This window comes from Parasteatoda tepidariorum, chromosome 8 (genome assembly GCF_982258835.1).
Source record: "Parasteatoda tepidariorum strain Cologne lab strain chromosome 8, Ptep-v5.0, whole genome shotgun sequence".
Classification (NCBI taxonomy): domain Eukaryota; kingdom Metazoa; phylum Arthropoda; class Arachnida; order Araneae; family Theridiidae; genus Parasteatoda; species Parasteatoda tepidariorum.
The window spans coordinates 110,595,096-110,612,865 of record NC_141762.1 but is presented as its reverse complement, the minus strand read 5'-3'; the positions used below and the strand labels follow the sequence as shown (position 1 = coordinate 110,612,865).

Genomic DNA, 17,770 nt, shown 5'->3' with positions numbered 1-17,770 from the left:
ACGCGATTTTAATATCAATCATCGATTTTCGTATTTACCTGATTTAAAAGTTGCGCATTGCGATTCTTATTTGCGCTATTTAAATATCGTACATTATGATTCTTATTTACGAGATTTAAAAATCCAATATCGTGTTTTGTATTAATGTATTTTTAAAATTGCGATTTTTATTATCAAACATCGATTTTCGTATTTACCTGATTTAAAAGTTGCGATTCTTATTCAGGCTATTTAAATATTGTACATTGCGATTCTTATTTACGAGATTAAAAAAACCAATATCGCGATTTGTATTTACGAGCTTTTAAAACCCTATGTAGCTACGCGAAATTAAAATCCAATGTCGTGATTCGTTTTTGCGGTTGTAATATCGCGCGATTTAAAAATTATGCATCGTGATCTAAAAAATACGCATCATGATTTGTATTTTGCGCATTTTTTAAATTCGATGTAGAGTTTCAAATTCACGTGATTTAAAAGCCTCATATCGGGATTTATTATCACATGGTTGACAAGTTTAAAAATCGCACTTTTTTTGTCAAATTTTTTGCTTATATATATATATATATATATATATATATATATATATATATATATATATATATATATATATAGATATAGATATATATATATATATATATATATATATATATATAGATATATATATATTTTAAATTTTTTTTTCTTGGATTTCCTCTTTTTTACTTTCTGACTACTCTCATCCCTGATATAATCTGAAAATTTCAAGTCTTGTGTTTAAAACCTTTTTAAATGCATGTAGATTACATTATTCAATTTTTTTTTCGCTTTCATTTCCTGAGTAAGCAATAAAAATAGTTATTAGGCTAAACCATTATAAAATTTAAGCTATTTGTCGTAGCTGTGGTAATATTTAAAAATTTGCTTATTCACAAGTACGAAAGGGTTTCTATTCCTAAAAAGCCTTAAATTTAAATATGGTTTTAGGAGCCCATAAAAAGGTCTGTTTTTCTTTCTAAACCTTCTTAAAGCTCATTCATATTTTAATTTTGATGACTTCAATTGCATTTTATAATTGTTTTCATTATTATTCTTAATGCTATTAAATTTCAAAAGTGATATTCAAGTAAAATTAAAAAAGTTATGAAGTAACTTCATTTAAAAATTTAATGTGAGGAGCATTTTTTTTTCTAATTTAATTCTAAAACATGCTTAAAATCTTTTTTCTTGCTTTATTAATTCGAACTTCGGGTCAATATTTGGTAGTATTTACTTTAACATCTCAAAAGCATGCATACATGATCTAAAAAAATCAAGTATGCATGCTTTCAATCTGTATAAGCCTTCAAAGTTAAGGAAAAATTTTACTATTATTATAATAGGGGTGCACTACCTTTTGAAGTGAAGGACCACATGCTCAGTAGATTGACCTATGAAGGGTTGCATGCCCAAGAATTTAGACATGCATGTTGACAGCAATTATAGGTAGTAAATTTTTCATAAACATCATTGTTCTAGGCACTAAATTCTTTTTATCAGTTAACCTTGCAATATATTTGTATAAAATTAAATGCTTTTAAATGTTTAAAATTAAAAACTGATTACCCAAGGAAACAAAACACAATCAGAAAACCAGAATCAATTTATGAGAAAGAAAAAAAAACAGATAAATGGAAATAAATAAAAATAATAGGAAAATTCATATTTTTTTTTTTACCACATTACATAGTGCAGAAATCCATTTAAACATACATTTTAACATTAAAAATTTTTAACGTTCATAGAATTAAATTTAAAAAAGAAGAAAAAGTATTCTAGTTAATGAAATAAATGCAAGTTAAATTCTTTTGTTTATAGAAAGTTTGTAGGGTTAAAAATGATTATAATTAAAACAAGACCCTTTCAGTGGGAAATACGATTCAACATTTAGTAGGGAATATACTCCAACTTTAAAACTTTAATTTTATATAAATTATAAGAGCAGGAGCTAGAAGAGAAAAGAAACAGAAAACATTAATTTTGATCTTAAGAATCTATTTTTTAATTATTATTAAATAGTATCAATTTAATCTATGGATTTATCAACTTAATTACAAGAACTTACGGAGCTACCTACGATTTTAAATTTTAATTATACTATTTTGGAATAATTAGATACAGTACAAACCTTAAAAAATTAAACTTTTTAAAATTTTTATTTAAGAATTTTAATCCTTTGTTCGATGTCTTATCCCACAGTTTTGAATTTCCTCTACTTATTTAGCTTTTTTGTTGCATTTTTTATACAAAGTTTTTAAGAGTAAACTTGTTCTAAATTAAGCTGAAGATATTTTAATTTTAATGATAACAATATGTTAATTTTCATGAAAATTAAAATATTGTTTAGAAAGTCAAGCATTGTTAATCTTTCACTGTATAAACATTAAATTAAATAAATATGAAAGATTTACATACAATTTCTTTTGACTACAGATTGCATTTTTTTTTTTTACATTTATGTTTTATAATTTTTTTTAAAACATGCAGCTGACTTAACTGTCTTTAATTATATATTCAAGCTTAAAAAAAAGAATTTAAATTTAGAATTTGGAAATTTACTTTACAAGCTAAGTTTTTATTGTGTATCAATTTGAATGACTTACAAAAATTGAAAAATAACCTTGTTAAGTCATTGACAAGACACTGTTTTAATGTAATATTTCTTTATCTGTGTTTCTTTTACATTGGGTTAGCTCTCTGCCTTGGAGATTTTGGAACTTGCTCTTAGATATTCTAGCTATATAATTCAAAACCTGTTTTTTTTTTTTTTTTTAAATCTTGAGATAAAGATTAGAGTTGTTAAATTTTTTTTATTAACAAACAATTTTGTTTTGAATTAAAATATTTTGAAAATAAACTTTAATTTTTATACAAGTATTTTCTATGATGCACAGACAATTTTTTAATTTATCCTTTTCAAAAAAATAAAAATTCATATGAAACTTAGAAATTGAAAATTTGTTTGATGCATTTTAAACAGAAGGATCAAGGCAGAATCAGTAAGAATATACCTTAGGTTTCCAAAACTCGTGAATTTTATTTATTATTTTGGAAAATTTTGAATTTTTTTTTTGTCGTTTGTTTTTCTTAATAGAATTATTTAAAATATTGTTAAAAGAATTATTAAATTAAGAAAAATGTCACGGGAAAAATATGAGCTGGATCATTCAAAAAGTCAACTTTCAAATGATTGTTTGCTTTTCAGAAACCGAAGGGACTTTGAGCAAGCTCCCTGTCCCTGAACTCACCCATACTTTTATAAATGTCATACTTTGTTGGTTTGAATCCATAATGAAGGCATAACAATCTATTGTATCAATAAAGTTTAACTGGTAGTTCTCTTAGTCAAATTAAATAACATGTTTCTCCAGTTTTATGTGTGTTTAAAAAAATTTTGAACTAAAAATTAAAAAATTACTTTCTTCTATACTTTCTTACACTAAGAATTGTTACTTTGTGATTTTTCTTTTTTTTATATTGTTTATATGTTTGATTTAATTTGCAGGTCATTTTAATCCCAAAAGCTATGTCCTTAAAGGCACTGGCAGAGCTACCTATAATTTTTGTCTTGATGTACCAGCTATATAAAATGAGTGTTCATAAAGATGTCTAAGAATTTATACTATTGATAATGACAACTATATTACTTTACAACCCACCACTCAACAGAGGTGACTTAATTTTAATATTACTTACATATTTCATGATAATAGAAAGTTAGATATAGTTTATATAATAGTTTTGTATATAATATAATAGTTTATATAATAGTTTGTTTATATAATAGTTAGATATAATAGTTTTGATAATAGAAATAGATAGTGACTATGCTTCAATGTTGAAATAGTCTATGAAGTGATAAATAATTGAATAATTGTCTCTTTGTTTGCCAAATTACTCTTAGATGATAATTTATCTATATAAGATAACTAAGAAATCTCTGGAAGTATTAAAAATGTTGCACTTGCTTTAAATTCCAGAAATTGGAAGCAGTTTTCAGTTGATAATGATCATTGTCAATATTTACATAGCTTTTGATTAATCTGGCATTGATTCTCATATTTGCTATTAAGTATTTGTTTTATTAAAATTTTCCTGTTTCTAAATAAAAACTAATTTAAGTTTTGATTTGTGAAATATCACTAAAATATATAATTTTGATTAATTTCAGAACAGTCATTAAAAAATAATTTTCTAATTTTATAGAAAAACTCATACTTCCAATAAAGTTTCAATTAATTCACAGCATGTCCTATATAAGATAACGATAATGTATTCTCTTTGATAAAATACATCTGAATTTGGATATATAATTTTCTAATTCTTATTCTGTTTGGATCAAATCACCTAAACTTAGAATATAATATTTTTTTAAATATCTTACAACCAGCTCATAATTTAATTAAGAAATAGTTAATCTGAGAAATATTTATCAATATTACAAAAAATTTTATATTTTTAAATCTTTTTAAAAAATAAAAGCTTGTTAATCTTTTTTAATTAAAGCAAATCTTGTATCCAAATGAAATCAGATTTATTTTATTGGTCTCATTATTCTTATACTTGATTAAAGCTGGAATGTCTTTTTTTTTTTCTTTGAAAAGGCTTGCAGCAAAAATATTGCATAATGTGAGTAAGTTTTTTTCCAAATATCTTAAAACAATGTCATATATTTAACTCAAAAAATAGTCTAAAGAATATTGACGATATTGTGTATAATGTATTTTATTACATTGTTACACTTATTAAAAATAAAACTTTCTTAATTGAAACAAACATTTTACTATGGAGTTCAATATAACCTATTAAGTGATCAGCCCACTAGGTATACCAAGGCTATAATTAACACCACTCTTGCATCACCTCTTAATATACTGACCACTTCTCAAACTAGGCCATCAAATTGGTACATTACAAATGGTCAACTTGCGTGATTTTCGCTGTAAAATCTATTTTATTGATTTTGATTTTTATCTTGATTGTTGTTTTTATCCTTGGCTCGCTTGTCATTTTAATTTTATTTTCATAATGTTTACAGCCAAAATATTGCAGAAAATATAGAGAAAAACTTTATAAATTAACTATTTGCATGCAGGATATACCTTAATGTCTTTCTTTTTTACTTATTTTATATTTCATACCAAATGATCAAGTCAGAGTGGTTTTATACAGTAAAACTCTACATTATTGTTTTTACTCATTCAATTGTATTCTGTGAAAGAATTTTATGTTCAATGACTAGGTGGGACAAAGTTAAACATTAAATTTTGTGCATTTAATTTGTTCTTGGGGAGAAAAAGCAGACAAAATGCAGAATGTTTGCAGAAATTTTATTTTTTGTTTTGTTTTATTTTAGGAGCAATCCATCTTTCAACAAAGAAGTTTATGTTAACTTTATGGCTGCATAGATAAAAACATTATCCTTTCTAGCTTACCTAGTTAAAATAAATCAAGTGAGTAGGTTAATGACTAATATACTAAGAATTATTCATTATTTTTTGAATAAATATTTTTTATCCTGTGTTTTTAAGGAAATCCCTTTGCTGCTGAGAAGTACTCTAATGTGGTATAACAATGTTGAGCACAATACTAAGAAATTTTAAATAAATAATAATGTGATCTGTAATAAATAAAAGTTAAGCAAATTTTGAATAAGTTTTCTGTAATTACTTAAAACAATGTTAATTTTTTCTGTTTTATATCAAACATTGTCACTCACCGGTGACTGACACGACCAAAACAAAAGATTCAGTGTCAGTCACTGATGGCTGATGTGAACCTCAACATGTTAAAATACACTTTAATACTCACAGATATGATTTCAAAATCGACTCAGAGGTCAAAGGCACCAAGCTATCCATGTGCTGGAGTGGGGATGGATTCTCAATCTTGGCATGAGGTTTTAGATCCTTAAGTGTGAGCTGTTTTAGGAAGAAAAAGCAACTTGTGCTTAACATTGACAAAATCATGCCATTGGTTAGGAATTGTAGAATTTTAGCTTTTATGACCCTCCTGACCTACAACAGGCTGTTGTGAGAGTGATTTAGTACACTTTAATGATTTCAGAATATATGATTTGTTGTCAACAGGGGGATTACTTTCAAGCAAATTAATGAGCTATCTTTACATTGAGTACTTAATAATGTTAGTTGAAAAATTAATTTTCCAGGCTCATTTTTTCAATACATTTTGCGTTTAACATATTAATTGCTAGTTAGAATTTTTTTTGGTAATTATATAATGAAACATGGAATATGATAAAAAAATTCTGCACAATGCATTAGGAATCAAATTTTTGACTTTATAAATTAAATGGCCCTGATGCTGAACTATTTGCTCTTTAGACATTAAATGGAGGTAATGTGTAAAGTATATTACAAAATATATTATCTAGAACTCATTAAAAGGGAAAATAAATTGAAAAGTCATGCTAATAAAAATAAAGTTAACTTGATATGATATATTTGATTAATTCCCCCCTGTATTTCCTTGCTTACTTGTTTATTGGTTCAAAATGAAGGAGGAAATTTATTTTTTTTAGAACTATTCTGACTACTGGAATATTTTCTGATTATTAAAATCATTTTATTATGTTGTGAACATAAAAAAAATTTCTGCCCATTTTATTTTATTTTTTACTACTGTGATTTAACTGTATCATTAATACTGGAACCTCCAATTATAAAATCACTGAATTGTAAAATTAGCTGCTTTTTACTATTAAATCTGCAAGAACGGAGTCATTTTAATATCAAACTATGTGAAAACCATCTTCTAATAAAATTATTATTACCATTATGTAAAGACAACATTTTGTAAGGCTTTTGTTTATAACAATGAAAAACTTTGCAGTTTTTTGTTTGAATGATTAGAATTTTCTATATTCTCAAGTTTTGAATACATATAAATAATAATTTTTTTGTCTGTTTTCTATGAACGAAGTTTCTGGTGTTGATTGCATTTTGTGTTGAAATTGAAGGGCAAAAGTTAAAAAAATTAGGAAAAAGAGAGTCTAAAGGAATCCAAAAGAAAACTATTTACGTACTAAGAAAAATTTTAAAATGCCTATCATTCAATGTCAAGGATCCTCAATCATTCAATGAGATAAATCTAACTTCAATGGATTTCAAAAGAGCTCTTGATTTCTTAAAATGAACTTTACAGAAAAGAAAAGGATATTTAATGTTTTAGAAACTCTTATATGCTTTCAAACTATGGTGAATTTTTAATTTGAAATTTTGCTTATCAAATATAATATTTTATAATCCTCCTCTAAGTTAAAAAATGTAGCTAATGTTAATGTCAAATGTAGGTTTTGTAAAAATAAAGCATAAATGTAGTAATCAATTTAGTTTAGTTTGAAATTCAACTTTGAAATTACTTTTTCCTGCATTTTGGTTTTTAAAATTTGCTGCTTTTTACAATCAAGTTTTCTCAAAATGGATGTGATTTTAATAGGCAGCATGCACTGTATTTATGTTTATCTGAGTAACATTAACCCAAATTAGTTGCAAATTTAATTTTAATTCAAATTATGATAATAATTTAACCCAGCTGTGATTTTAATTTGATTATTTTTTTTGTAGTATGTTGTGAATGAACATTCCTCACAGTTTGCTAAAGGAATGATAGGATTGTTGTATCTATGTCCTCAAGAAGTTGCCCACTTGTGCAAAGAATTGCTCGTAGCAGCCCATCATATTTTAGCCACAGAGCTGAGATAGTAAATGCTTTTTTTTATTTCTTAAATATGTCTTGTTTTTTCCTTTATACTAAAACATGTTTTTTTTTATAAATGACTCATTTTTTAAAAAAATTTTTTACTTTAGATACTATTTGAAAAATATTTCTGTTTAAAATGTTCTCTGTGTGTACGAGTTTTCCTTATTTTTGAGAAATTCTTTAATTTTTGCGTCATTTTCAGAATTGCGCATATCTCACTAATTATATCTAAAAATTAATGACTCTAAGAAAAGGAAATTTGTAGAAGTTTTTGTAATAGCAGCATTTTTTGAAACAAGAATAGCAAAATTATATTTTAAAAGTCTTTCTCAGTCTAAAATAATCTATAATTTAAATACTGTTATTTTGAAAATAAACTATGTTGTTATATATCTATTATTTGCTAAGAGAGAGTAAAATACTTTTCATAACTATGAACTCAATGGCATAGTTGCTATCAATATTTAAATTAAAAAATATAATATAAAAAATGTTTCATTTGAAAAAATATCCTTGTATAGTTCTTACGATATTACAAAAATTCAATAATGTAAAAGTCTTAAAAAATTTTCAACATTAATAACTATTTCTTTATATATTTATTCAATGTGAATTATGTTTTCCTCCAAAAAAGTCTTACATGTCTAATTAGAACAGTAAATAAAAATTCATTTTTTAAGTGAGTCAAGTTAATAAGCCTTAAATATCCTATAAAGAATACTCAAGTAAATATGTATTATTAAAAAAATTTAAAGCTTTTTGTTTTTTATTTTTGCTTTTAGTTTATTTTGGTTTGTGGAAGTTGGAATTCAAATATTTAAATATTAGTAGTTATAGATCAACTATGTTTGCCACAAAAAGGGGGACTGTATGTATTATTAGCATTAATTTATAATAATTTTAATATTTAATTGGTTTTTAGTTTCAAGAATGTTATTAGTCCTCCAAGGGTTGAGCCTCTGAGATAAATATTCCAAAATTTCCTTACTACCCACTTTTCTATTAAATAACAAGGGGGAAAATGATTTTATGATGATTTTATTATTTTCAGCTTACAATTCAAAAACAGACTAATGCTCAAAGGTGCTTTGAAGATCACTAGTGTTTAAAAACAAACAATTCCAGAAGAGCTATTCAAGAATTTTTTTTTTTAAATTTATGTATTTTACTTGAAAATTAGGGATCTTCTTGAACTGCTAGTTGCTATTTAGAGCATCTCATTTCCTTGGAGCTGAGCTTATCAAACTCTCAGATTTCTCCAATTCTTAAGTTTCACTTTAAACATAATTTCAACACAAATTACTATTGTTTTAAAGAAAATCATTCTCTAAAAGAGTTTACGATGACAAATGATATTTATTTTAGAATATTGAGTCTTGTTTATCATCCCGTTTTACTGTTGAAAATATACAGTTGTTGCAGTTAGTTCTTAGAGTTTTTGAAAAAGATTGCTTACCTTAATTTAACAAATTCCCATATGTTATCTGGAATTTTTTTTTAATGTTTGGTTTATTGTAATAAAAATCTATATAAAACTTCTGTTTATTTTGAGAAAAACTTGAATTCAAACTAGAAATGTTTGTAAGTTTTTTAAAAGGCAAAAAAAGGGTTGTATGCTCTTTCCGAAAACTCTAAACTCCTTTCCTCTAGTTATTTTATCAAGCACTTTTTAAATCATATATCAATTAACAGGTTTGTTTCTGTCATGTCCAGTACAGTATCTATATTTTAATAGAGGGGGAATTGCAAAGAAAATTTATTTTTAATTTATTTTAACCCTTCTTTCAAGAGAAGTTACAGTTTTCTATATAGTTAGAAATTCAATTGCAAGAGGGAGATAATTGATTTTAATATAGGTTCTTAAGTTTCTAATTCTAACATATTTGTGTTTTGTTAAAAATTTAGATTAAATTAAGATATAATCAGTTTATTTTATCTATTTACTGCTCTTTGAAATGAATGAATCATAATATGCAGAGATGATAAAAATATCTACAATATAACAGCATGAAAAAATTACATAAAAGTTTAATTAAATAGATTATGTGACTTTTTAAACTCTGTTTTTGCTTTACTTAACATGCCAATATTTAATGAATTGTGTTTTATTGCAATTCTCAAAGTATCCTCTAAATGCTAATTTGTCAAATATATTATTCCTAATTAAGTGTTCTGTTATGCTTACTTGGCATCTAGTTTTATAATCTTCTGAGCCTCTGCTTTAAATTTTGTATTTCAAGTTATCTGCAATAAATTTATTTGTACAAATTTTTTTTATTTTCTTATCAAATTGTTTTAAACTGAATGAGATGATTCAGTGAGACACAAAAACATCATCAATGTTTCTTGTCCTGAAAAATCTTAGAGTTCACAGTTGTCCTGATATTCCAGATTGACGTGATAAAAAAAATGTGATCTTGTTTTTAACTTTTTGATCTAATATTCCCGATTTTCGTGTATTTTCTGATCATCCCATTTTCTACAAGCATGAACTTTAAAAGATTTGATTTGTAGAATAAAGTGATTTTGGTTTTCAAACATTTTTTGTTATTTATTATTTTAATATAGATTGATGATGCTAGTAAAAATTTCAGAATTTAACAGTTCCAACTTAAGGACCGTCTATCAACTACATATATTAGAGATCTTTTATTGTGTGGTCTGTGGGCTAATAGAAGCACTTAGATTTTAGTTGCTCTTTGAATTATCTCATTTTGTTTAAAATAATAATAAACTACTTGGAAAAAGGAAAGGTTTATAGAATGACAATTTTTGTATTGTAATATAAGTTTTTTTTCTCTCCTTTCTTTTTGCAAAATAGTGTATTTCGTATCTCAGTATCATAGTAATTTTGCCTATGCATTAATTGATTCTACTCTAACTTTATTTAAATTTTTAACAACCAACATTTTGTAACATTTAATGATGTTTGTTTTAGTAGAACAAAATATATTTTTTTACTTTGTCATTTGCTTTTTTTTTAAAAATTAGTTTAACAATGTGTACTGTTCCAAAGTATATCTTGATTTTTTTTTCTTGAAAATTGTTCTGATTTTTTCTTTGATTTATTATGAGGCTTGGAAAATATATTCTAAATTATAATTTTCGTTAAATGTATTATGTTTCACAGTGCTTTAATTTCCTTTTCTGACTGTAGTATTACTTATTTTAATGTAAGAATCTTGTATATTTTTAGGCCTTTTGCTTATAGTACTTTAGATGATCTTATGCATCATGTAGGACAACATTTATAGTTGAAGATTCTGGCTAAGGCTGTAAATGTGTTCTCAAAAAATGCTCATGATGAATCTTTAGTAACTACAATTCAAACAATGTCTTGCATGCTTATTCTGAATTTAATTGAATGCATTAGAATAAGATCTGATCAAGAAAATGTCAATGTAAGTTCTTTTTTTCTTATTAATTAAAATATACATTTTATGCCACTAATTAAATTTTTTGTAATTCAAGGCAATAATGCTTTTAAATTGTGAAGAATTTTTATTGTATGAATAATAGTTGCATTTTACTAAAATCATGAGAGTTGCTTGTGCAGTTAAATTTATTTTGTTACACTTCTTATGTCTATAAAAATATGATGTCATAAACCATGAGAATCTGGCAGGATATCAAAGCCTTATACTTTCAGCCATTTATTTTCACATTAGCTTCTAGCTATGAATTTCAACTATTTTTAAACCTTAAATATTCTTAAAGGGTATTTCAGTTCAGATTATTTCATGGTATTATTACTAGTTTATAATTCCTGATCTTATAACTAGTTTTGTTGTTCTGGTAATGAAAATTGTGCTTTGCTAACTATTAACTATTCTAGAAATTTTCAAGAATTTTTTTTTGAAAATTAGTAATTTCTATGAGAATAATATTTGTAGCAACATTAGCTCTGGTATATGTATGAAGCAGTAAAAAGTCATCTATGATGTTTATTATATTTTGAAAAAAAATTATGCTTTATTTAGGGCCGTGAGTTGTTAATGAGGAGGCTTGAAGTTTTTGGTTTTAAAATTATTGCAAGGCTGCAACTGTCTGTCCTGCGGAAAAAAGCATAAACATACATATACTTTCTGTTAAATTTATATAGTTGCTTATAGTGCTTGTATTCAAAACAAAACTTGAAAATATGGAATCTCCTTGAAAAAAAGAAGGGAAAAAAATTATATCCACTGTTTTCTACAACTATTGATTAGTATTAGTCATTTAGAGTAGAAAAAAAACTTAAAAGATATTTCAAAACTAAATATTGTCTTAAAGAATTTGTATCTGTTCAGTGCTGATAACTGCAAATGCATTTTAGAAATCATTCTTGTCACACACATATTTATAATTGTCATATGCTAAAAAATAATTTTTCAAAGAATTTGGATATAGTGAACTTCTGTTTTATAGTAGACTCTTTGCTGGATTCTTAGACATTTTGCTATTCAGGGGTTTAATTGTACTTCCATATCCTTTTATGTTTTTATTCTTTAAAATTTCAAAAATCTTATAGACTAAGAAAAACCTTTTAATTGTCTTGGAATTTTATTTAAAGAAAAATACGAGATGGAAAAATACAATGTTAGGTTGGAACCTGGAAAAATCTTTCAGCAAACCTAGAAACTAAACAACCTATTTCAAATTGGACTATAGCACTAAATAGCCAATAGGGTTCAAAGTAAATAAGTTCAACATTTGTTTTTATTTTGTTGTTGTTAAAATTCTGTAGTAACATTGTTGAATTTATCGAAATTAAAGTACTAATTTGTGTTATCTTTTTATAATTGTTTCTGTAGCAAAAAAATAAATGAGGCAAAATCAGATCTGCATTTTCTAATAGTCCCACAGTAGACAGTAAGACTCGGTTTCCAGTAGATCACCAAAGTCAAGCATCACTGGCTGTGGTGCAGGTGGGTGACCATTTGGATCAAGATCATGCTTCCCAGACCGTCGCCAGTAGCTCATTGTGCAGCTCTAGTGCAACGTGAATTAACTACAACTGCAACAGCATTTTCTAATAATTAAATAATTAGAAATGCTTGCATGTGCTTTTGTTCTTTAAAATATCAGGGTTTTCACTGGATAAGGAAGATCTGGAAATGTCTGGGAATTTATTTAGGGAGAAAAGAGTCGGGGGGGGGGGGAATGATGCTAAATTTTGAATGTTTCAAAATTTTGTAAACATTTTGCAGGACCTTGAGTATAAATAACCAATTTCAAAATTTGCAGTAACAATATGTAGCCAATGAATTTCAAAATAAATAAGTCCAATATCTATTACTTTTATTTGTTGAATTCTTTTTGTTAAAATTTTACTGTAACATAGTTAAATCTTTTTAGAACATTGAAATTAGAATGTTAATTTATAAAAAATACTTGGTTTAACAATTTATGGTTTCAAATTTTTTCTTAAATATAACTATAAATCCAGATCAATGATAAAAAAGTTCTTGAAAATTAGGTTTTCTGTATACATAAATGTTGATTTTTGATCATTAGTAAGAAGTTTGATAGCAGACTGTATCATTGATATGACTCTATTAATAAATTATGTTTCATTGAGTTTTTCAGTTTCTAGTTTTTATGCAAAATATTGCATTTGTCTATAATTTATATTTATATTTGTGTAAAACCCTTCTAGGGAAATAAAATACATTTTACAAAATTTAATATTAGGCATATTTCCTATTAAAAAATTAGTTTGAATAAAAAATATATATTTCCAAAGAAATATAATGTTGAAATCTCATGATTTCTAATCTTGAAATTTTCTTGAAAATCTGTGAAAACCTGTGTTTTAATCCTATAAATGACTTGGAACCTTGAATATAACTAATGTATAATATCCCCATTTCTGTGTATTTGTAATATTTTTTTCATTAATATCAGAATCAATAATTTTTCACTCTGCATTCAAACAAAAGTTTCTACGCTAGAATTTTAAAACAACAGTATTTAAAAAAGCAGGCTCAAATATTTTTAGTTTCTTTTTCTTCCTAATTTTTAACATATAATATTTTATCCATTGTGTAAAAAATTTTATATCATCAATAATAATTTTACAATCAACTTTAAGAATATTTTATTAATTTTTGTTCCTTGACATTATTTGTAGGTGTACCCATCCATATATGTCTTGACAGGGCTCATAAGTTTCAGGTTAATAAGTATAAGTTTAAATAAAATGGAAGTCAAAGTATTTCAAAGTATATCTTCTATAAGACTAATTTCTTAATAGTTTTTTGAAAAATGTTGTAATAGATTTAAAGAATGCATTTAGAAACTTATATTTTTATTCATTCTAAATAAGGAAACAGGAATGCAAAAAAAGTCTATCATTAAGGTGTTGAAAGTGCTGTAGTCACACAAACACATGAATGCTTCTGTATATTTCATTAAATCATTATTTATTAACTATTAAGAAAAATGTTATTTTGTTAGTAATTTTTTTTAATATTAGTGAAATGTTTCATTGATTTAAATGAATATATTTTCTAATAGTTTTTTTTAGTTTCAGGCAAAATTTGGTTTTTCTGCTTCTCAGACAGCTAATTATAACATAGCAGAATGTAGAAGCTTAGTCAAAACTTTAGTATGTTCATCGAAAACAGTTACTTGGAGAATTACGCCTTGCAAGTTTTCTGGCGGTAAACTTTATTTACCCCTTCTTAGAAAATTTTGTTTTATATGACTATAGACATATCCATAACCTATATGATTATCCATAACGTATATACATACCCATAACCCATTTGACTATAGACATATCCTTTTATTGCAAGTTTTATTATCTGGTGTAGTTTAGCTACTACTAGAATTATTCAATTCCAATTTACTTGTATATAAGACATGTTATCTCGATTCTATCTGGAGGTACCTTTGGATAGATAACAGTTGACACTGTCAGTAGCCTAGCTCTACATTGGTGACTTTTTGACTTGATCTGAACATGCCTTCTTTGATGGATGGAACACTGAGAACAGTTGACTTGATATTTGCAACTGCGACATTGTTTTCCTCACGCTGTTGCTACACAGCCTTGATGAAACACAACAGCAGCCCATACACACTCGACTGCTAATTGCAAGACAAGAGCGACCTCTCTAACAACCGTGATTTTAATATAACTCTTCTGGCCTCTGGCAAAACAGCAATGTATCAACTAGTGGCATCCGTTCATTGAATTCTATCACAGATAAAATTCTGGTGAGGAATATTGTAGCATAGCTACCACTACAATCATTCAATTCCAATTCACTAATATAGACGACATGCTAACTAAATTCTATCTAGAGGTACCTTTGGATAGATGACAGTTGACATTGTCAGTAGCTTATCCCTACACTGTATTGAATTTAAATTAATTCTAATGCAAAAATGATAACTCAATGAACTTCAGGTCAGTCATCTGACGTTAAGGGTACAGACAGAAAAAGGATTTCATATTAACCGTCAGAGAAATATATAAATGTAATTTCTGAATTTATGTTGAATATTGATATCTTTTCTTTCTTATTATTCATAGAAAAAATAATTATGGTCAAATGAGTTAAGGGGAAGGTAATTAAGGTTCTTATGATTATAGTTACCTTCAGTAGCAAGTCAGTTCTTGCTACATTTACTTAAATAAAATTGAACAAAAATTATATCAAACTATTTTTAGTCATTTAATATTTGTGTTCAAAATAATTATCCCTTATTTAACAATAAAGGAAGTATTCTTTCCCTATGTGAAAATGACTCTAATAAGGTACTGGATGGAATGTGATTTTTTCCTACTTACCTTATCTCTTAGATAGTAAAAGTAAACAGAATTTAAAATGAGGTGATATAAAAAAAAAAAAAATATATATATATATATATATATATATATATATATATATATATATATATATATATATATATATATATATATATATATATATATATATATATATATATATATATAAAACTCTAGGAACACATAATATGTAACTCTAGGAACATATTATATATATATATATATATATATATATAACTGTAGGAACGCATTATAGTAACTATAAATTTTTCTGAGCTTAGTCCATTTATTTCCCTGTCTATTTTTTGGTACCGTTCTTAAAGTGTATCAGAAATTCAGAGATAGTTTTTTTTTTAATTAAATAGATATAAACTATTTTTAGGTATCATACTTAAAGGTATATAGGCATATATATCTTTAAAGGTATAAGGCATATGGCCTTTTTATGTTTTTTAGTTTGACTTAAATTTTTTTTCTTGTGTCCAGAAGTTATTAAGCTGTTAAATTTATTTATTAATTAGTATTCAGAGAATATTTTAATAAAGTAAATACAATTGTAACTTTTCTTGGTTAAGCATGATTTTAAGCTTTTTTAAAGTTAAGAATAATTTTAGATTTAGATATTTAACATTTTGCATTACATCACAAATTTTTATGAATTATTTGACTTTTTGAATCAATAAATAAGTGTTTATGAATTTTTTTTCATAATTTTCCTATTAATTTTATTATTAATACATAAAATGTGTATTAAACCTTCAAATTGTGTGACAGTTTCGAAAGCAGTTATTTATTTATATCTTAATTTATAGGCATATTTAAACTTTCTATTTTATACATATTTTCAAAAAAATATTTTTTTGTGAAATTTTAAGCTAGCTTATATTCTGTGTGATGAGACTTTAATATCAGAAATAGTGCTTAAAATAGTTTTTTTTTAAGTTAAATATTTTTTCCATGTGATTTTATGTTTTTTTTTTTTTTTTTTTTAATGGTATGGTTCTGTTTATCATGAAATGCATGTTATGTTTAACAGAGCTTCTTAATTTCCTATAATTTTTTTTTTGAATTTAAAATTGATTTTTAATATTTAAGAAACAAAATTATTCTCATTGATGAATATAAACTTTTATATGTAATTTTCTTTATATTTTTAGGCTATATTTAGCTCATTTTAATGCTTTAGAAGTCTAATATTAATTTTAATCCTAAAGGGATATTTCAAACTGTTTTACATATTCCTCAATGTACATGCTTTATTGGAATTGCATTAAAGCATAGTTTATCAAAACTATTTAAACAAATTACTTTAAAAAAGTAGTTTTTTAATTTTTGTTATTTACACTGAAAAAAAATATGGCCAGAATCATCCTTATTTCTATATTAATACACCATTAAAATTGCATGTCTCTATGATTTTATAAAATCTCACTTTGAATAGAGTTTCCCCCCCTTTTTTTTGCTGCTCGTTGTTGTAACTCATAAAAAATATAGCAAATAACTAGTGGCATACTTTCTTAATCTTTTTGCAACATTTTTTTGTGCTATTTTGCAATGCTTCTGTTGTCACCATAGGGTGCAAGTATAAAATTTGATAGTAATATATTCCTTTGGTAAAAATGATATAGTTTTCAGAATTATAAAAAAATTTCTAAGATTACATTCTTCTTTAAAAAAAAGTGAAAGTTGTTCGTGTTTCTTCTATCATGCTATCCTCATAAAATGTGAGTTATTTTTTCCTTTATCATTATAAAAAAATATTTTTTGTGTTTTATGCTATTTCTTTACAATTTAAGTACTATTTTTGTCTGAATATTTAACTTGCCATCACTATTTTTTTAATAGGTGTTCCCTATCAAATTATACATTTAATTTTGTTCCTTTATTTAAATTGTTTCAGATTCAAACACTAATCCAAGTAAGCAGTACCAACCTAAAGGAACTTATTAGATTGATCAAGTATGCTCAACGAACTTAGGATATTTATAAGTTAACAGTCCCTACTCCTGGACAAGCTGTTCAGCAGCAACCAATGACGTAAGTATTGTGTCAATTATAATACTCAGGGGTCTGTCTAGGTTTTTCTGAGCGGTACCTATTTTGTGAAAATTTAGACAAAATTTGTGAAAAATTAAAAATTATATTAAAAAATCAACACAAAAATATGGTAAAAATATGGATTTATCGTTTCTTACGAGACACAAAAATGAAATTTTAAGAAAAAGTATTCCTATCGTTTTTCCTAAGGTTGAA

At 25.4% G+C, this 17,770-nt stretch overlaps 1 protein-coding gene across 21 annotated transcripts in view; it reads left to right on the top strand.

Annotated features, from left to right (window-relative positions):
• The window catches only part of LOC147806684 (transcription-associated protein 1-like), a 36,239-nt gene that overhangs the window by 7,182 nt on the left and 11,287 nt on the right, over positions 1-17,770 (top strand). For 13 of the 21 annotated variants that reach the window (XM_087149312.1, XM_087149315.1, XM_087149318.1 and 10 more), the window contains 6 exons: positions 3,524-3,689; positions 5,375-5,471; positions 7,605-7,741; positions 10,937-11,141; positions 14,249-14,384; positions 17,418-17,554. In XM_087149312.1, coding sequence (XP_087005438.1) covers positions 3,524-3,631 — 108 coding nt within the window. In that variant the 3' untranslated portion in view covers positions 3,632-3,689; positions 5,375-5,471; positions 7,605-7,741; ... (1 more) ...; positions 14,249-14,384; positions 17,418-17,554. Of the gene's footprint in view, positions 1-1,361; positions 1,465-3,523; positions 3,690-5,374; positions 5,472-7,604; positions 7,742-10,936; positions 11,142-11,720; positions 11,781-14,248; positions 14,385-17,417; positions 17,555-17,770 lie in introns of those variants that run through there. The other 8 variants (XM_087149323.1, XM_087149321.1, XM_087149322.1 and 5 more) reach the window with 5 other exon arrangements.